Source organism: Phytophthora cinnamomi (genome assembly GCF_018691715.1).
Source record: "Phytophthora cinnamomi strain GKB4 chromosome Unknown Contig39, whole genome shotgun sequence".
In the NCBI taxonomy this organism is placed as follows: domain Eukaryota; phylum Oomycota; class Peronosporomycetes; order Peronosporales; family Peronosporaceae; genus Phytophthora; species Phytophthora cinnamomi.
Window position 1 is genome coordinate 400,449 of NW_027150972.1, and position 22,197 is coordinate 422,645.

Below are 22,197 nucleotides of genomic sequence, written 5' to 3' on the forward strand. Positions count from 1 at the left end.
CGATTCCGCTCTTGGAAAACTTTTTATAGATATTATATATTGATGTCCCTTATAGCCCTTAAGAATATATATAATAATTAAATAGTTAGAAGAGTTGAAAATAGTAAAAATAGTAAATGAATGCAGGGCGGGGAACGTAGCCCTTCCTCTAAACCTATACCTTTCTTTCTTTATTCCCGCCCAATCGTGATCTGATCAACAACAGGACTTCTCATAACTAATAGATATCGATCGCACATAGCGGAAAGGGTCGCTCTGAAATTTCCAGCCTAAGTCCGTTCTGGATTGTGAATTTCAGGCGACCCCCTGAATTTCAGAATCACTCCCCAATTCGCCACCATACTGCCCCAAGTTGAGCTCTACACGAACGTTAATCAGCTGCCAACAGTTAACTGTACTGGCAACCACCCCAACTCTCCTCGCGCGATGAAGGCGACATTTCCGCCTGCATATTGCTGGGCAAACAGTCGGAACCAAGCGCTTGCTGTCGGCTGGAGCTACATCACCGCAGAGGAGGCAGCAATGCTGTCCATCCTCCGGCGCTATGAGTGGTTCGAGGAGGCCATGGACAAGCTGAGGGTGCGCAAGCTGGAACAACAGATGGGCGGCACCGAGACTGAGGAGGTGTAGCCTGCCGCGTTAGCGGGTTGTCTCACAGAGACTTAGCTCGGTTGTAAGTTCTCTAACGTTCAATAGAACCTTAACAATAAAAAACAGTTTCGTCCGGATGCAGGACGGCGTAGTTAGAATTAGAAATTGTATAGGGGTCATACGTGGACTATGACGATCCTGGAGGCGCTGAGAGAGGCCCTCAGGCCTTCTCGATAGCTAACGTATAGTCCGCGTGGACTATAGATTATTCGTGTGAATAGTTTTAGAGGCGGTCTGGATTCACGTGAATCCAGACCGCCTCTAAAACTATTCACATGATACGGTCGCGTGTAGCCAGGCTAAAGGACACTTTCGACTGTGATGAAGCTCCAGTGACGATCTCCGGAGTCGGAATTGGGTATGGTCGCTACTTCAATAGATATTTGTGGGTTAAAGGATTGCATGCAATTTTTGGAGCATTTTTGGCGTTAGTTACCTAGAGTCTGAGTAAGCGTTCAGAGACTATGTTTGAGGCGAGGAATTCCAGTTGGGGAAACTCACGTTCACAGAAAGTGACATCTACACGATATATAATGTCGTTTTCTTGACTGCCAAGCAGACTGTACCCCATTTTTGTTTGATGGCAGCCCCGTATACACGCAGTTTCGAGCTTAACGTTTCTTTCGTTGTGCATCCGAAATGTGGTTGTGCGCCATACATCCCCACAACATGGTGCGATCTAGTTTTTAGATCACTTATCGTGTTGGGATGATTTTGTCAGAGCTGGACGAGATGTTGTGCAGTTTCCGAACAATCTGCCCATGATGCTAGGAAAGGTTAGCTAGGCTATTTGACACAACACATTTATCCATTCTGTTAGGTGTCAAGGGTTAGCCGTTCTGATGACGTCAAGTACTTTACTTTCACGCCGGATTGATTTATTGGCGGCACAGGCGACGGGAATCTGTTTTTCCGTATTGTCGAGTTTTTACCCGTACAGCACGAGTGTCTGTCATTGTCAACGACGACACAACGACTAGTAGAAGATAGGGGGTGTCGTTCGTGCTCATTCTCAGATTAATCCTACGCTAACCCTCCACGCCACTCCCTGGCAATGAGGCAATAAACTTTTGCTTAGCCCCAATGAGATGATCCTTGGAAATTCTTCTTGAATGAACCTCACACCAAAAATCACAAGTCTCACGATTTTGCTGATGATACGAGTCCTTGCTTCTGGTGCCGGTTCGATGATTCGTTGATGGACATGGATCCCGAACCATTACGGCTCCAGGAAGCAAGACTGTCGACATCGTATGAAATAGTAGGCATCCCGCCGTTGGCTCCATACATGATTTTGACGAATGTCCAATCACGATAATTTGAAACTCTGGAGGATCACCATTGATGACCCTCCCGAGTAGAAGCCATATCATGTGTGTGTTGGCAACATCTTTAATTCGTTCGACCTAGGTAAATTGCCTTCGATACGAACATCGTTTGTGCGGTCAAGACGAACGCGCATACGCATCTCTCCGCTCCATTTTGTTGAGGAGTGTAGGCATTTGTAAACAGTGCGTGTGTATTTTAATTCGCAAAGATGATACGTCCCTTCTGCAGTAATTGAATTCGACGTTATGTTTATTTATGACAGTTTTATGGTAATGACTTTCGCCAACTTCTGCACAGAAATAGTGTGTGCGTTCAGTCTGCGCACTCCATAAAACTAGTTCAAAGCTGACTTTTGTTTCATGAAGTAAGTGATTATGTAACGAGTATAGCCGTCAAATGAAAGCCAATCCATATTGTCATATTACAGTATGGACCCGTAGCGGTCCGGCTTTATCAGTATGAACCTTTTCAAGAGAAAAAAATACTGTTTTCTCCAGCCCAACCATACAAAACATATAAAATTGCGCCCGTAATTATCAATAAAATAATAATATCACACACGACCAGGCTACCAGGTAGTATGGGCGCTGGGAGTGACGGCTAAATTTGTACAATTTTACAACCAATGATATAAACGGCTCATAACCAGTGAACAGGTTTACGCATGAGTATGTATTTCTGATTCCACTGTGATTATCACTGTGTACTTCGTTTTTTCAGTGCGGTGATTATTTCAGTCACCCTTATACATTTTTTTGTAAGGCGGGGATGTGCAAACCCTCCTCATCTAAAACGCATGTGTGGACATCACACATCCGAGCATTGCTCGACGGCTGGCCCGGCAAGTTCGGCTTCAGAACGTGCCCAAAGAGCCCCGCTTATGGGGCTCCTCCTGACGTGTAGGTACAATAAAATGCTCTTACTTCTGGAAGCGAGGTCCATATCTAGTGATTTGCTATATAATTTTACAGATTCATGCCTGCACACCTAAAGCTCGACTGCGACGCACAGATGCTAACGTTCTCTATGTCTACATCCGGTCGGTAGGTGTAAGGTTGCTTATTCAACTCATCTACCGCGTTGAAGATGATACCAGGGTGGGCGAACCAATTCTTGATCGTGTTCTTGTCCTGCAGTTCATTCCGGACTTCTTGGCCTCACCGCATCGCCTGAAGCTGGTCGGCAGTGTACACGTCCGTTTTGATCTCCTCCACGCACTTGACCTCGTCGTACACGTAGACAAGCTGCCAACGTCGGTACGCGTGCTTGAACAACGCAATGTCGCCGGTGTCCATGGGAGCAAATACCAAAAATACCAGTAGATGTATGGCGTCGCACTGCAAGATCAGAACGGGCACTGGTGCGAAAAATGTACGCTACTTTATTCCTACCGCCACATACAGGCGGAGATATAGTAGTTTGCGACCACTGTATTCAAATGTAAACGTCTAATCCCCGCTCCCTCAAACTCCAATTCGGCCGACCGAGCGCGCAGCGCTACCCTCTCTTCAAGCCCTCCAGGAACCGCAGTCCGACACGGACAACTGGCTCGACAGCTACTCCTACAGCATTCGAGAACTGAACGACGCAGCCAACGGGACCACTGCCCGCCAAGGTTGTTCCGCGTGGTGTATGGGTGTACACGCGGTGCTCTAGGCTACGTGAGGAGCTACGCTTTGAGTTTGGGTGTGTAATAAAATGACGGGGCGAACTTAATTTAATATGTAGGGTGATTTTGTTGCATTCTGGGGTAAGCGCAGCGTACGCCTTGCTTCAGACGAAACATGAATATTTATATATGTCTCTAAAAGAGTCGAATTTTAAATATGTACGCGATGATGCGAGCTAGTTTCAATTCTTTAACATTCACATCTAAACAGTGAATATTGATTGCTGGAGTAACGCCGTGCAATGGTGTAGTGTATATATCCGGACACTAAATTTGTACCCAGGGTGCTTTAGGTCTTGGAGGCCAGCAACGCCTTCTCTTTGCCTTTACAAACGTTAGCTTTTTTTTACATTTACGTTCAACGAAACAGCGATGTGGCCTCTTACTGCTGTATCTAAGTGATACCGTAAATTCTCAGTACGAAGTGGAGGTTGTCGTTGTGGTTTGGAGTTGAAAAGTGTTGATTTGGCGGAACTTTCGAAATCGATTAAAACGATTCACCATTCAACATTAATTGCCCTTGAGGTCAAAATAGATCAAAACTACCATCGCTCAATATAGATTGCGCAGCTCGGAATACACTTTCTGCCTTCGGTTGTTGTTGTTGGGCGTCAAAACATCAGAATAGCATACTATTTCCTTCATCCGAAACAATACTTACTTCCTGTAGTATGACAGTAGCCCTATCGAGCCTGGGCGCACCAAGCGTGGATTTATTGGTTACACTGGAAAACGCAAAGTCCAAATTTAGAATTAAGGATGATATAATTTTGATGGCACGTCTGCACTTTTGCCCACCGATTTGAAACTTTCATCGTTCATTTTTGGTTGGATTTAGTTTGAGGATTTACTAATGTACGCATATAACATCACTACTACCAGTTAAGCTATTAAATTATCAGTAGAAGAGGACACTTCCTCTGTAAGCGCGCCGTAGCGCAACCCTCTCTGGTCCACTAAAGAATCGGCAATAACGCTGGTTGCGGACTACCTTATTATTTGATTTGCTAAACACTTTTTAGGGGTAGGTAAATACTAAGGTAGCTAAAGCACTGTTGGTTGGTCGCCAACTACAGCCATTAAACGTTTCGTGAGTCACCTATATTAACAAATCTGGAGTATTAATTTGTAAAAGGTCGCAAAATTCGAATTCACGGGCTGGGTTCCCATGTATTATGGGACATGTCACCTACTGTGAGTTCGGTTAATGAGTGTGGGATCTATTTTTTGGCATTTGTATTGACCATGATTAAATGATGGTTAAGCCAAGTACATTTTCTGAGTTTTCATCAAGAGGGTGAATTTGCGGTTGCAATAATGTCCTCCCTCGCGGAAAGCCCAACGGAGCCTAACAGCAGCTCTGCACGTGGCCCGCACTACTTTACAGTATTATCTGAAGGCGGGCCTGTTGTGTCGCCGGTGTTCAACGGTATAAACCTCGCCTTACTGCTGCGCAGAAACGGCACCGCCTCAGGTTCGCTTATGCTATGTATGCCACTCCCACCCCCTGTCTCGTAATAAAAGGGAATTTGCATCGTGGCTAAAATTTAATTAATTGTATCATGTACAGATCTTAGACAACCTCGTTTCGCCGGCATGTACGATGTCGTGCATGTCGACGAAAAGTGGCTGAACGTGTACAAAGACTCAACTCATCACTACATGTCTCCTAGCTTCCACGTTCCGCTTCACACCTGTGCCAATAAAAAATGTATAGGTAAAGTGATATTTCTGGCTGCAGTCACACGCCCATGGTACGACTTCCGCTGCCGCATCTAGTTGGACAGGAAGATCGGAATTTGGCCAATCGTACAGCGTGTCCAGGCACAACATTCGTCAGTAAACCGGGCAGCTGGCGACTGGGAGTCGAAAAATGATTCAATGACCTCGGACGAGTACGCGAGGATGCATGCGGAAAAAGTATTTTCGGCTGTACGAGCAGGATGGTCATGTTGAAAAATGCTCTTATGTTATTTTTTTTAATTTAACAGACGCTATTGTTTTGTTAATATGCCCTAAGCGCAGACGGATTCGCGTGCAGCATGACAACTCGAGTCCTCATGGCGGTGTAACACGGGCGAAGTCTGCGAGAGGCAGCAAAGGAAGATGTGTGCGAAATACACCTGGGATTTCAACCACAAAGTCGCCGATACAAACGCAATGAACCTTGAGGTTTAATGCCATCCAGGCGGTTCAATATCAGCAACAAATCCACGAGATGGATTCACTTATTGGGGTTGTATTGGCTTCTTTTAGCCTGCTACCCAATCGCACGGTTATTAGAAGCTCTCTTTGTTAGCTTGGGGTCGTGTGACATGATTGCACAGTCACGCCTACTTTGTACGGTTATGCAATCTCGGATTTTCCGGAGGCGGCACATGTCGATTCGATCTTGGGAATGTTTCTGAGTTGCAAATACTTCCAATTTCCGGACGAGATGGTCATATTTAGTCTTTCATGTACATGGACGACCGGTATGGCTAACCTCGTCAGACTTTGCGACATCGTCATGTTGAAGATGGTAGCGCCATGAACGATGCTTCGCTAGCCGAACTCTAATCTTGCGTAGAGAAGCAATAAACGAGTTGTCTCGATCTAATCAATGATCGTTCATGCGTCTAGTATGGTCGCCTTTCTTCGATACCTTAAAGTCGAATTTAGCTCGTGTGCGGACGATCTTGCTGAGGCAATGGGTTAAATTAGCTGATGTAACACTAAAACGTAAGAAATCGTGCAGTTCAATACTGGAGGCCTTAGGTAGAGTCAGGATCTGTCTTTGGGGACTCGTCAACGTGTACATTGTGCCGCAGTTTTAGTGTCATGGAAAAAGGATCGCCTACCTGCAGAGTGGAGAGGCCTTCGGGGTGAATATGCTGTGCGGCGGCTGACACACTGTATGGTCCATCGGTGGATTAATACCTGTATATTTACAAAGTTGCTGGCATTTCGTACACCGAGAGAATACTCTGTTAGTATCAACCTATTCCAACATTATTATCGCAGGTTTGAAAGTGAAGTGTCCTGAAAACCTTGTTTGAAAGTGAAGTGTCCTGAAAACCTCGAAGTCCCTTTGGCATTCCCTAAGTGTGAGAGGAGTGTGGGTTGCGGTTTTGAGCGCTAGTGTTTGCTTTGTAAGTTTCTACTGCGTCAAAACAGTCCATGATTCGAATCAGCTTTTGTGTAATCACGGCTGCATTGAAAGTAAGGTTACCCTCTCTTGCACCTGCCGGTTTGTGCTGAGTATTAGAGGTTACGATATTATAGACACGGATGGAGGGTCTCGAAAAAAAATCAGTCAGCTAGGTCAGCAAAGTCTCAGCACAAGCAAACATCAATATGCTCGCGCGTGGGTGAACTGTACTAAGCCATATCAATGTTTGTGGGTTGGAAAAAACAACAACATCCACGTAACAGGTATCGCCACCAATTACGAACTGCCAATCTTCGCGTTAGATAGTGATGTACACCACGGAAGCCGAAGAAGTGCAAACAAACAAAACGAACGGACAATGCGGTATACGACAAATATTAAGCCACCTTTTGCACGACTTCTGACATGGAGACAGTAAATCCTGATTCTGAGGAAGCTCTTGTGGAACCGTTATACACACATTCGGACGCGTTTGATAATGCTGCAATACGCGAATTTGGGATATGTCCTCATGGTACGTCTATCGCTTCCTTTTCACGCCACAATACGGAGTGCACGATCTGCACTGCTATGGCACAGAAGCTACAAGAAATGTTATCCTGGGACATGTTTGTGCACTACTGAACCTGTGTTGGAGACTTGGCGTGGTGTCTACGCTGCAAGGAATATGGAGGTGATGCTGCCTACATTGAGACTTTCTCAACAGACTAGAAGCGCTTTAGGAAGTACATTGACCCTATTAGCAAATATATTTATCTAATCCGTATCGAAACACTGACTTGGATCAGCTGGCGGCGGTATTGGCTCTCTGCCGTGTGAGTGCTGGTACTTAACTTAGACTAATCCTCGAATCGCTCCGCTATCCGCGGCGCCATAGTGCATAAGGTAGTTTGAGATACCACGACGTCTGGTATACCAAGGACGATGCGGCCCTTACCGTCAAAATGCCCGCGTTCGCGTAAAATGGTTGTCTTTGTATGTTTTCGTGAGAGATACCCTACCTCATTTTGTACTAGATCTTGATAGTCGAGCTCTTCAACCATACCGTTGATCCCGTTTGAAGTTTTCGCTGTGTGCACAACCATTTTCTCACCAATAAAGTCCACAAGATGTCATTCGCTTGCTGATTACACGTCGAGGTGTTCTGGCTAAAGGATTTATTAGTGCTGATAGCTGCAAACGCGACGACGACGAAAGCGTAGATGAGGTTTCCCAGTACTCACAGTACGAAGAAGTGGATTGCCTGAGATTAAGATGCATTCCAGTACCCCGTTACAACGGCAGTGCAACAAGCCAATGTATCCTCGACAACCCCGGTTAGCGGTAGGTGACCACGCAGAATACCTGTGAAGAGGTTTCTGCTAAAGGCATTTTAATGTGTTTGTTGCGTAATATCAAGTATATAGGAAATGCAAACGCTATTCAGTAGACATATCGATAGGACTGGGCACGTGGTCGAAATCGGCTAGACATCCTTGAACTAGAACCGACGTAGCACCCGTCACCTGAATGTCTAGGTATCTGGTTGAGCAGACTGACCATTAAAAAGTGATTCACTCGCGTCATTTATAACGATGAAGCCGAACTGGCCGCTCATATTAAATCTCATAATCAACCTGGGTTAGAATTGACGAAATGTGTATTATTTAACAAACATCTAACATTTTGTGCCTATTTTGAACAGTAATTTGGTCGTGTCAAAGGCGTTGAAGGTATACACAACGCAAGTGCGCAGCGAGGACAAGCTCTACAAACTAGCTAACAGCAGGCACCTGCGTACCACACCCACAGCCACGGAGGTCACGACGGGTTTTGAACGTTTTTACGGGTTTACATAGGGTAGTACTTCACAGTGGTGCCGCGACCTGGAGTGCACCTCCGGAGGATGACGGCGGGGGGCAGAAACATCATGGAACGAAATCCAGCTATATAGGTTGTCGAAGATACCTGATTTTCGTGTACAAGCGAGGGTCCCCGTGTTCGCTACCTTGTGTTGCGTGGAGTTCCTTGATGTAGGAGTCGACTCTAGCGTTTGGGGGAATTGCTCTGCTGCAATTCTTGGGAAGCGGGCGGCATGGCAAAATGCCGCCCCCAAAGCCGACTACACGCGACCAACCGATGCCATTTTTGAGAAGGCTGAAAAAGCTTTCTTGGATCCGGACCGGGATGGCCGTGACAAGCGGTGTGCTGCCCTCGCGGGTGTGCCCCAGCAAGTGTCGCCAGAGCTGTGTTTCTCGATGTGGATCCTAGCTGGCAATTTGACGGCAAGCTTCACTGATACGGAGATAATGACCTCTCTCGACGCGACCCCGCAATCTGCGTTATGGTCAAAAAGCCTTGAACATCTCCGCGATTTTCGGACGGTTCGCAATGCTGGTATAGCCTTCATTTGCACCGACCGTGAAGTGTGTACCAAGCTTGGTGGAGAAACTGTGACGATCGGTGGGCGCAAGTTCACTATCCAGACCTATTCCAAGTACTCTCATTGGTACTATGTTGATCTCCAGAAACTCCAAGAAGAAATTTCTGATGGTGAGATTTATGACTGGTTTGCCAACCAAGGCACCCCGCCGGTGTTTATTACACCGGCTCATGTGGTGGGTGGCCTTCGCTCCCGTAGCCGTCGGGTGTATTTTAACCAAAAAGAGCCCCCAGCCTCGGTAATGATTGACAAGAAAACTCCACTTCGTCAGATCCAATTTTCTGACCATGGATTTACAGTTGTTCACCACCGCCGCCGTGAATTCAACCGGGTTACCCCGCCCTTCATTAAGGAACCCCAAGACAAGTCCAAGAAAAATGCCGAGTCTACACAGGCTCCTGCCAAGCGGGCCAAGTCCAAGCCTGCCACTGACTCAGTAACTCCCGCTGAAACACCAGTGAGTACCAGTGGTGAGCCAGTGAGTACGCCTCCAGCCTACGACGACCAGAGTGACTCCAGTGAGTATGACAGTGACTATGTCATGTCTGAAGCTGCTGGGTCAGTTGGTGAGCCACATAGTGGGGATCCCTCTGACTCGGAGGCTGGCACTGGAGACGCTATGGTGGATACTGAGGTGACGCTCAAGGTCCGCCGCAAATCAATTTGGCCCACTGGGAAAGCCCCCAAGTTCCCTGTTGGACCTACTCAAGCCTCGGATCTCACGTCTGTCCGTGTCCTACGGGCGAAGCGTATGACTTTTGGATCCTGCAAAGGAATGGCATAGCCTCCCTCCCTCCCAACAGGAATACCCGGTGATCTCGTCAGTCAATTCCTATGAATGGCTGGCCACTGGGGAAGGGAGTACGATACCCCCAGACTATGATATCATTATCTGGGACCGATCGAAGGAGCCTGCGACCTCTGTTGGGTCATATGTGAAAGCCAGTGATACTGTGGAGCAAATTCAAAACTCCTCTGTGTACCAAGGCTCTGTTGAAGAACTATCGCTCAAGGACCTCTGTTCAGTCATAACAGAATTTCTGGGCACTTTTGACTCCAACACTGACCCCGACTCTGTGGTATCCGCGGTTCAGGCGCAACCCAGTCTACACCGGGTGTTGCTCGACTCGGCATCCCCAGGCAATTTTTTGAGTCTCCGAGCCAAGGCATTTGGACACGCGGTTTTGCGTGAACTATCGACCCAAGCCGCTGACCCTGGCGGCGAGCCAACGGTCTCTGAGAGGCTCTGCCGACGCTTCCCTGACCACCCGGGACTCGACCTCCAAGAAGGAATGAGCCTACTCTTCCCTGACCCGCCCCAGTTTTGGCTCAAAATGAAACTGGCTGAGTTTGACCTGGCACTGCAGATTATTGCACCCAGCGTTTACCTTGACCCGTTCAAAATGGGTGCACTTTTGGGTAAGTCGGCGACGGCACTAACCCACCCATTCTGGCTGCTTTGGGATGACTCGACATTGGCATCGATAATAATGTCACCCCTCATGGAGAATATCTTGGCAGGCCCGCTGCCCAAGGACCTTCGTGAAACCATTGACTACCTACGGGACCAGGCCACTTCGGTGACCCCTACTGTACCCACTCGCCTCTAATGTGCAGTGAACCCTTCGGGGGTACTCACAAAACGCGAATGGATTTAATAACGTCTCTCAACGCTCGATGAATTATTTTTCGAATAATTATCACATAGTGGGAATTCAAGAAACGCAATTCACGAGCTACAAAAATTTCAAGCGGGCCAAACACTTATGGAAGAAAGCCTCACAGCTTAATTCCAGTTTTTGGTCACAAGATAACATGACTACTTACTCGGGACAGGCTGGTGTGGGTTTACTACTCACGCCGACCTGTCCCGTTCAAGGCCTCCAAGACGTCACGTGCCGGTTTATTCACTCACCCGATTTTTGTCGCGGTATTTATTGGTGCATGGTATGGTTGACTCGGTCACTACCTACATTCACGTGGTATATGCCCCGGTCCAACCAAGTCAAAGAGCAAGCTTTTTCTCCGGCCTCCCTCACACGTTTGAGGATGAGGCAAATCACATTGTTTTGGGAGACTTCAATACTGTGTTTTCGAGCCAGTTGGATCAAGCAAGACATGAAGACAGGAACCGCGTTCAAGGGCGGGAAGCGTTACTGGGATGGATGGGTGCCTTACATTTGGTGGATGCTTGGCGCCTCCAAAACCCAGATTTATGCGAATTTACCAGTCCGCCTCGATGCTCGCGGATTGATTTTGTTTTGGTGAACTCGAGGTTATTCAACTCAATTTTCCAAGACATTCGCCATGATTTTAAAAACACAAGTGGGATCGGAGACCACGCCGGGATCCGTTTTCAGCTTGGGTCAAGCTGTTTCAAGCCACCAGGAAGGGCGCCGTGGAAGTGCCCAGCCTGGGTTATTAAATTGCCTGAAGCCCAAGACTACTTAAAAAAGTCCTTGGAGTCCCTCGCTAATTCCCTTCGAGCGGCTGGCTGGGAACACTATAACCCTGGTTGCCTCTTAGACGAGCACAAGCGGACTGACTCAATTTTTCTTCGCGAATTATTTTTGGAAAATGAGAATGCGCGCCAGAGGGTAATTGAAAACCTCCATTTAAAGGTGAATGAGCTCCAGCATCTCCAGGCTCAGAATCCGGAGGCAGATTTTTCTGACCCGTTGACGGCTGCTAAAAATGAGCTCAAGGTTCAATTGGAAGAACAAGGTCACTTTGCGTCTCAGCAAAAATTTAACTCGGATTTGCTGGACTCAGAGCGATGTTCAAAATATTGTTTTCGGCCTCCCCAAGTACTCCACAAGACGCCCATTCCTGTGGACACGGCTGAAGATCTCGAACCGACATGCTCAGCATTTAATTCGTACTGGTCTGGTTTGTTCGCCGTCGAAGGAATTTGACCACCTCAAGCCACAGTGGAACAGTTTCAAGCTCGCTAAAATCTTAAACTCTACGAAGACTCGGCTTACGGCGGAGGATCGGGCGCACTTGGACAGCCCCTTCACTGCAAATGAATTTCACTGGGCGATCTCTAATACTGCCACGGGCAAAACTCCGGGTCCCGACGGCTTACCCCTCGAGTATTATAAGACGGATATACCCCTTTGGAGTCGTATTATGGAGGTGATTTATGCGGCTCAACTCCAACGTGGCAAAATGACCAAGTTTCAACGAAGGGCTCAAGTATCGCCATTATACAAAAAAGGCGATCGCAAGCTCCCCAGTAACTACCGACCAATCTCGCTGCTTAATGTGGACGCCAAGCTGGGGCCTAAAATTTTGGCCTACAGGCTCCGAGACATCCTGGATCGACTCCTACACTCTGACCAGTATGGCTTCGTTGCAGGGCGCGATATCCGCCATGCCCACTTGCGCTTCCAAGCTCTGAAACAATTATATTCAGACGAGGACTCGCCGACGGGGGCAGTTTTGTTGGATTTTGCAAAGGCGTTTGACAGTGTCATTTGGGAACCACTTGATATGGTCCTTATGCACTTTGGTTTTGGTGATATTTTTCGGCGCTGGGTAAGGGTGCTATTTCCGGGCACCCTGGTTTCCCTAATGTTCAATAGGCGGCCATTAGAACCCTTTGAACTAGGCGCTGGAGTTCGCCAAGGTGATCCACTATCACCGGCGCTTTTCGTACTCTTTATTGAGCCATTACTGAATTATTTACGGGCCAATTTTGGTAACAAGGAGTTGCGCAGCGGGACGTCAACCCACTCCATTATCAGCATTGCAGATGACTGCACCGGACTGCTTCACGATTTAACTCACACTGCCGAGTTCTTAAAATTGGTGGGAGAATTTTGTGAAGCTTCGGGTATGCGCCTTAATACGGAAAAGACGGTGATTCTACCCTTTCGCCCGTGGACGGCAACTACTGACGCGCTCAGGCTATCATTGGAAGCATTGGGCATTATTGTTATTGGGAACGATGCCTGTACGAAATTACTAGGCATTTACTACGGGCCAAATCTGACGGACGCTGATCGCCTTCAACATTTACTTGTGGAAATGGAGACGCGGTGTTCACTATGGCTTCACCGTGCACGCACACTTCGAGGGCAAGCTGTGATACTACAGCAGATAATTCTCCCGGTACTTTGGTACTCTGCCAGTGTGTGCCACGTCCCCCCGACTGGATTTCAGGATAAGGTGGCTTCATTAATCGCCCGCTTCATGTGTCGAGACAAATACTCGAATGCGCTACCCCGAGATTGGTGGTATTTACCGCCGGGTGTGGGAGGCTTGGGTATTACCCCTGTGGAAGATATGGTTCAAAGTTTGCAATTACACATGCTCTGCCATGTCATTAAGGCGGCCAGAAAATCTCGGGCAAGAATATTCCTTCTTGGGCGGATCCAGTTATACGGCTTTTCAATTCTGCGATTCAACCCTGGGGCCAAGATTTTGATATATTATATGCACCGGTGACTACCCACCCAGACATGGCTGTGGCTCGAAAGCAGAACCGCTGGACGCCTCTGGGGGCTTATTGGCACTTTGTATTATTTTCTTGGAACACCCACTTTCGTACCAAGACTGCCAATCTTCAATTAGCGTGGGATAAATTAACTACCCCGCTCTTGGACAACGTGAATATCGCCTATGGCTACAAAGGGAAAACCCTCGCGGGTACGTCAAACCCGCTTGGACTGCTCCCTCTCTTGGTAAGCCAAGGCATTTTTCGACCGGCTGATTTATTGGCTGAGTGTTCTCTTCCAGTAACGAAACACTCACTGTCTAATTTCCTAAGGCGTTTCGCCCCAGGGCGTATTACTGCTCCTCGCTCCTGTGAAAATTTTTTGAACAAGGTGGGCCGCTATTTAATTCAAGCTCCTGCTGGACCCCCAGTCAACCAGTACTATGGTGCCTTCCATTCCTGGGTTTATGACGCTCACAACTTGGAAGATTTAACAGTGGCTCAGATACGCAAGCAATTACGCTCAACCAGGACCCCAGACTTGCCCCCTGCCCGCCTCGGTGTTGAACACGGTCCGGAAGAGGCTATGTGGAGTCGCGATATTAAATTGAGGAAGCATTTATTGCCGGTTTACGCTGATGTTTTATACCGGCTCCAGCATAATGCCTTGTTCCTGGGGTATCGATTTCAACATCGCAGCGACGCACAGACTCAATGCCATCACGGGTGTGCTACACTGGAGACGGCACCCCACTTATTTTGGTACTGTCCAGCGGCTATCCAAGTCTGGAATACCTGGCTACCAGCTTTACAGCAATTCTTTTAGGACAAGCTGGAGTGGGAGTCGATGCTGTTCTCTAAACTGACTGCTATACCGGCCGCCAAGAAGGCCTATGACTACAGCCTTTTTGTGGTGGTACATATCGTGCGTGCAGTGATTTTTCGATGCCTGTGGATGCACCGTAACGACCTGCGCTTTCACGATTTAAGTGCTGACGTTATGGATGTCCAAGCCCAAGTCTAGGCTGTTATCCAGCTCCATGTACGCCGGTATTATGATGAGCTCTTGCAAAAGAGTCTGCGTCACTCTGGTGACAAGTGTAGGCAACTACAGGCGCTCCTACAGTTACTACCACTGCCGGCAACAGTCTTACCTGCTACACAGTCTGCGAATGAAGCAACCTCTGTTGATGAATTGGATGAAGTGGGCGCCTCTCGATTGGAATCCCACCGGCGGCTGTCCCCTGTCGAAGAATAATTTTTTCGGTCGTTATGGATTATTTTTTTTGCTATCCCGGAGTTATTATATCACGGATATATCGGTGGTATTAGCCTGGATTTAATCAGGCTCTATGACTTTGGATTTTCAGAAGTATGGAAGTGCGTGGGGCTTAAGCTTGGTTCACTCAAACTTTAATTTGCTTCGGCATTGCGAAGTCTGTTGCGAACCATTGGCTTATTCCTTTACGAAGGCAAGTCGCCTTATACTTTATCTCCATTCAACGGATTTTTGTTTATTATATTCGGGAGAGCAAGACAAATCAAGCTCAACACACCCGCGTTTGGGCATCATCTCGATTTGGGCACTTTCTAGGATTTTTCCTTTTTTGGATTTATCCTCAAAAGCAGATTTTCATCAGTCAACTCTCCGCCTCAAGCCGAAGTGAGGCAATTTTTCTCTGGCAACCACAAGTCTCTTTTCGTTCGCTAGCATCACGTAGTATGGAATCCTTCCTGCCACCTAGACTGGGAAAGCTAACCATTCGAAGCAGACAGAGTCCACGAAACGGAAAATACTGATCACAGATCCAATAGCGACACACGCAAGACTACCTACCTCAAGCCTCAAGTCCGAAGACTCAAAACTCTCGATATTGACGCACGACCTGCCAGCCGTGTCCAAACTACAGATATAAAACCCACCCTGGTTACCTGCGCAATGCTAGGTCCAGTCTCAGTTGGGAAGCCTACCAACCGAAAAGAGCCTCATAATTTCCCGAAGATCAGCCTTTTGGGCTTTTCTATTATCCAGGAAACCCCTACATTTCGACGGAAGCGCTGAACAAGCATAGGGCCTACGTTCCATGAGCGTCCAAGGCCCCTATGACCCCCAAATTTACTACAAAATTTTTTTGGGTCAAGCTTTATCAAGTCAAGTCAAGCGCAATTTTTACTGGAAAGTGTCCCGGTAATTTATGGGCGACAGCCTGTATACTATCGGAGGCACGATTTTCAAGCGCGGTTACTACGCAGCGTGAATTAATTGGAGCTCAGATACAACATATTAGTTAGCTAGGCAACTTGCGAATCTAAAGTGTAATGTAATTTGATTCTCTGATGACGGAGTTGGTGCCCCGTTGGTTCCCTCGGGCTTCTCACTTGGAAAGTAAAATCAAGTAGTGGTGCAGGGACTATCTCGTGTAAGCCCATGTTATCGGAAACGTGCACTGTACTAAGTCCGTAAGTCTAACGGGAACTGACCCAAAGCCACCCCACATTACTCATTTCAACAACAAAAACCAGCTGACATTTTAGGATGAAACTCAAGTCTGTAGTGAGTTTACTATTCCTCTTAGTACTTCCAAATACGAGAAACTAGCATTTGGAAAATGTGGCTTTGCGTAAGTTTCTCAACAAAGCACCACATGCGCCACATGGACTGATTTTAGTAGCCAGCCGCAACCGGTTTGGCATACCACGAGCAGCATTGATGCGCTGTCTATCTTAACCTCCCACAAACCCTCGACAACGTTGTTATGGGAGCCGGTGTTGCATCCAGCTCTTAAGACAATGCAAACCTCGTCCAATTCATTGCAATGAAATCGAAGACCGGGGGCGATACAGGTACCATATGCATGCGCCTAGACGAGGAAGTAGTGAAGCGCGAGCGAGCGAATCTGTTCCTGGATGCTCTCGAATGTCGCGTCCATGTTTCGACACTGGGTACGAGGCACTAGATGTGCTGCCGACAGAACTACAAGATGCTCGAAGAGCGCCAAAAACGGTGCTGTTCCGATTAACTGCCGCATCTGGCGCATCCACGCTGACAATATTAACTCCACTGACACTGCACAAAACTCGACGGCGACAGGGCCGATGATAGCCTCATGGCGCCGGACTCAGTACAACGACGACCTCAGTGACGCCGACCGACAGACTGACCGACCACGGCGTCTATTCAGAAGATGGGGGGCACGACTTCATCCGGCTCAACAGGGTACAGTAGCACGACGCCCGGTTCAACACAAACAACCGCGTGGCCGTGAAGTTGAACATACCATCTTGATACACATGGCACGGCTCCCAAGAGCTAGTGAAAGTTGAGCTGGCTTGGGCCAAACGATACTCTCCAGCTAAGAACCCACCCAATATAGTTAAGATATAGATAACAACAACAAAAACACCAAACGTTGCAATTTTCGACGGTGTTTTGACAAAACAAATATAAGTATCGAGCTCAGATGACAAAACTATGTCTTTTCAAAACAACAATAATGTGTACTCATAATATCAGTACACATTAAATTTATCATATTATGATAAATTTAACCAATTCGTACATATATCCAGTAAAACGAATACAGCAAGTTTGGACCCTTCCTGCTGTCCAAGACGGTGAATAATGACGAGTATCGGAGTCTGCTGACACTGAATGGTGAGATCCGACAGAGGCACTTCATGTTGAAATCGGGGAAGTGTACTGTTGAGGAAGCGAAACTGCTTCCTTTGGTTTTACTGCAGAGCCTGGTGGACAACCCAGCAAAATAACTACATAGGACGTTTATTAGTACATGTAACTGATATAAAACCCTTCATATTCAATTAGCGGCATTAACATGATAGAATCACACCGAAGTGCCGACATTTAACTTTGTAAATCACAACTCAATCTTCCTTTTCCTACACGAGTATTATGTAGCGTTTTACAAAAACACTAAAGTGGCATACAGGTTACCTCTAAATAGTCATGCGTACCGGAAATTACCTTTGAACGCAACATAATGCCGCGTATGACAAAAATATATTGCGTAAAGTATACGAAATTTACAATAGAAAATGTATCGGCAACAAAAGGGTTAACAGCGCCGGATATATGAGACCACACTAAACAAAACGTTTCTTATGAACCTAAGCACGAATCACGATTTAACCGCACGAATCCAAATAGATGTGTCTTGTGCTTCTTTTAGACTATTGACCGTTAGAAAATGTTCAGAACTCGAGGAGGTATGCCGATCGGAAAAAATATCTCCAATACCGGACCTCCGAAATCTCGGATTTCATTTCGGGCGTGTGAACTCGGTATTTTTTCAATGTTATCTTATTGTATATTGTGGGAACGCTCGCGTTAAAAACAATCGAATTAGAGTCGTTCTCGCTTTCTACGTGTGTTTTTAGCTTTTAATTTTTTGATGTCCGGTTATGTACGAATTTTGATTGGTCAACTTTAAACGCAATTATCTCGAAAACTCGTAATGGTTGATAAGTAACATTTTGTTTCCCGTTGTCTCACACACACACTCTTTCACCTCTATCTATACTATTCAACACTCTGTAATGGATATTCAGTGAATTTCTGTCAAAATCTAAATAACTATCGCATTTATCAATGACAGTCCAAGATCGACTATTGCGCATTTTTCATACAGGAATTGTAGCGTAAAGTATGTTGAAACAACAAAACTGTTGTAGACAAAAATCACAATTGGTGCGTATGTAACATAGACAGTCCTGGATCGATTTTTTTTTACGTACGTTCAAACAACAACAATTGTAACGTAAAATGTGTCGAAGCATCAAATTGTTGTGGGTCTCCCGGGGTAGCAAAGCTTAACTATACTTTCCCTTATAATCCATCAATAATGACCGGATGTAGGTAAGGTTGAAGTTACACTTTAAGTATTCCAACCCATCACCATTCTCCACCCATACTTACCTGACTGGTGCTTGACGCTGCTCAATGAGGGCGTTGACATGAGCCGGAGCAGGCCCCTTGCACTCCGGTGCTGTAAGGGTTCAGGAATGCTCTTTTGAGTAATTCCACAGTAGAATTTTTGTCAGCGGGGGTGAGCGCGTGCGCCGCCCCCACCCCATCTTTTTCCTTTCGTACCTTTTCTGGAGCCTTCATCCGAGACGGTGTCAAACACTCTATTAGTAATCCGCCTAGGTCGAATCGCAATTTGGGCGCACCACCGCAAGGCGACGCGTCTCTTCTTTCTATTGAGCCCTCACAGGTTTTCTGGGAGTTTGGACGTGAGAAGTTATGGACAGTTGAAATAATTATATCGCATCGGGAGCCAAAACCTATTTTTGTATTTGTGATCTAGGGGTAAAATTTATATTCATAGCTGCGGATCCAGTGGTGTTTTCGGATTGCTAAAATTCGAAACGGAAGTGCTTCAAAATTTAGATTATATACTCAATTCAGAATTGTGACGTTGATGTTCCTCAGTATCATTTTGAAATGATATGGACATTAGTATCACCGTGAATTGTCCTACTCCACTATCGCCCACCCTTGTTAGACATCTTGCGCTTCTTGTTCCCCGTGTGAGTTGTTTCTCCTTCTTCCCGCCCGCACTGACCTGATTTTTCTTTGCAGCCACTGCCATTGCAGCTCTGTGCTCTCGTCGCGTTTGCTTCGCAGTTTCTTTGTCGGAGCGGAATACATGTGGTTGGACTAGAACTCGTCAGGCACATACTTCCGGGCCGTGTAGTGCATTGTCTATTTTTATAGGTGGCAACGGTAACCCAATTAGGAAGTATTCAGACATGCGTTCGATCTTTGACCCTTCGATCAGCACCCCGTCGATCTTGCGGCGTAGGTCTTGCTCATCACCACCGCTGCCTGGGTCCTTGCAGCATTGCATGACTCCCGTGCTTGCGAATGTGCCCGAAACGATGACAATATCGTGCCGCTCTTAACTGTGGTAACTATTACCAGGTGTATTTTGGCGTATCTTCCGCTTGATAATCGATCTCTCTCGAAACGCAAAGGTGCATATCATGAAACTTGCAGTAGCGAACGGGACAGCTGGAGCCATTGCTGTCAATTTTGGAGTCACCAGGAGAACTCTTTTGTCTGTGATCGTCCGTGTGTCGCCACCAGATGCTGCGCTCGCGCTTCAAAGGCCAACCGAACGTCTCGCCACGCGGGGACGCAAGCGTTGCTGGGCGAACGTGATGTTTATGGTATTTTCAGAGCTTTTACGGCGCTTATCGCGAGTGTGCCAGCCGTTGTTGATACCGACATGCTGTCCCCCTGAACCCACCCGTGTAAGGGCCCGTTCAATTGCGCTATCTATCTCGCGAAAGAGAGTTTTGTGTTTTGGAGTATGTTTTCCCGTGCCTTTGGTTTAGATTCAGCGAATCTTGTGCGCATGGAATGATCCCGCCGCACTCAATCAGCCAGAAAAAACAATAATTTTGTAGCAGACGTCTTTCTGTCTTGCATGAAGGTATCAAACCGAAATGAAGCAGATTGGCGCCACACCGAGACAGCTTGCAAACGACACACCTGGTCTACAAACGGTAGGTAATAGTGGAATTTCTCGCGAGTGCCACTGCCACGGCAGCGCTTGACAGTGTCGTTCTGCATCAGCACTGCCAACATAGTGTAGATGCTTATCGCTCGCTCTTGGCGTATCATTTGGGAAAGTGAGCAGACTAGCCGCTCAATCTCACGTGCCTTCCCCTCTAGACAGTGCCGCTAGCATTGGTCCGCCTGAATAAATCCCGAGCCTTTCAGTTGAAGATCGACCTCAATCAAATTGATACTTCGGTCGTCCTCACACTCGTCAGCGCTGTCCACACTCTCAGCCATCGCCTCTGCTACCTCCTCCTCTGTGTTATCTTCCTCAATCCAATCTTCGTCCGAGCTGGGATCCAACGTCGACGCCGACGCGTTAGCTTGCATTACGGCCCTGTCACGAAAGCATACGATCATTGTATACGTATTTGCGCTGCCGCTCGCCAACATGTTTTACGTATTCAAGTCGTCGGCGTATGCCATCACTCACAACGTGCGGTCAGTGATCACCGGGGCGCATACATCCGGTTCAGCGGGATATGGTGGGGCAGAGGGTAGCATTCGTGTCAGCCACGCATTGTATATGGTTGTGTGATAGGCTTTATGTAGCACAAAATTGAGCATGGTGTGGTAATGTAATTCCACTAAAATCATTGCTACCGCTCGGTACGAGGTTCACCAACAACACACGTTTTCCCGGTAGGGTCAGCGGTTGTTGGGTCAATACCTGAAGATCACGAACAATCCCTTACACCGGGTCGGTTACAAGTACTTCTGTGCGACAATGTTATATTCGGTCAACCCAAAACCTGCACCACTTAGCCACGAACGGGGGCTAGGATGCAATATAGCGCTCTCGCGCAACCCCCCAACCCCCCGCCGTCCCTCAGAATAATGGGCCCTGGCTGGTAAGGCCTAATACAGGGGTGACCGAGGGAATCCTCGGTCGGTAGGTAAATACACTCGAGGACACTCCCGTCCCACAATTATATAGTGGACGGCTATGTAAAAGTCGCTCCAGCCTCCGGCCACGCCAACCCTTGGCCTAGCCTAGGCGAACTCTCGGTCAGGTAACCACAAGTTCCCCAACAGGCATTCCCATGCAGCCGAGCGTGTCCAGGCACGACAATAAGCTAGCTACACTTACCAAAGTCGGACTTGACCCTTGTTGGCTTTGGGGGAAGACTGCTCTTTAATTTCTGACTATCCATAGGCCTTCCGGGCCTCTGTGCGTCATTTTATGGCTAGTCATATGTCTCTATACAAATATCTAATATAAACGAGTCTCAACGAGACAACCTCGGAGGTGACCGAGACTTCGCGAATAAGTACGACACGGTATACGCTACTAAGTCCGAGTGTACCAAAATAATGGTATAGATTGGATGCGAATTCTCGGAGTACTCGGTCGGGGTTTTATTAGGGCCCGCCGAGGCTCCTGCTCGCTTCACTGAGGAAAGCGTATGTCGCCACGCACAGCCACGTGCATTGCTTCTTCCTACACCCGGTGTGTTGGACTTGACGATTGTAATTTGCCTTTCGAGGATCTAGCGCTCTCACCAGTCTTCGAGGCTTCACGCAACGGTCGACGCGCGGCGGTAGGTGTCAACTTCCTGGGCTTTCTGGTGCTCTTTTCGTGTCGAACGCCTCCGGGTCGCTCAGAAAGTTATTCGCCGCCTTCCAGGATCTCCCCGCGCGCTGTACAATTACATTGGTGGATAGATTTCCATCCTTGTAGGCTACTAACTGACCTTTTATCGCTGCCAATCAGAAATTGGCTCATCCTTGTCAACTAGATGCAACGGTTTTGGCGGCAAATGAACGGTAATCATAGATAAGTTCCTAGTATCCTATACAAGATTATAGAGATCGTCCAACAGCTCGTGCACGCATTAATACGTACCTTCATCTTCTTTTCCGCGCTTGGAGGACGCTGCGAGACTGGGATTAGAGTACTGTTCCACCCTCATGTCAGATTCAAACACGGAACGCTACCGAAAAGCTG

General features: G+C 47.3%; 2 protein-coding genes across 2 annotated transcripts; both read left to right on the top strand.

The window, feature by feature from the left end:
• Positions 1-426: 426 nt before the first annotated feature.
• Positions 427-630, top strand: IUM83_10600 (uncharacterized protein; the record flags this gene model as incomplete). The annotated part of the gene is made up of 1 exon (XM_067935113.1): positions 427-630. The coding sequence occupies one exon, from the start codon at positions 427-429 to the stop codon at positions 628-630; it is 204 nt and encodes a 67-aa protein (XP_067791516.1).
• Positions 631-9,463: 8,833 nt separating this feature from the next.
• IUM83_10601 (uncharacterized protein) lies at positions 9,464-10,832 on the top strand (the record flags this gene model as incomplete). Its single annotated transcript, XM_067935114.1, has 3 exons — positions 9,464-9,949; positions 10,026-10,641; positions 10,744-10,832. 3 exons carry the CDS (start codon positions 9,464-9,466, stop codon positions 10,830-10,832), a joined length of 1,191 nt encoding a protein of 396 aa, XP_067791515.1.
• Between the last annotated feature and the right edge of the window lie 11,365 nt (positions 10,833-22,197).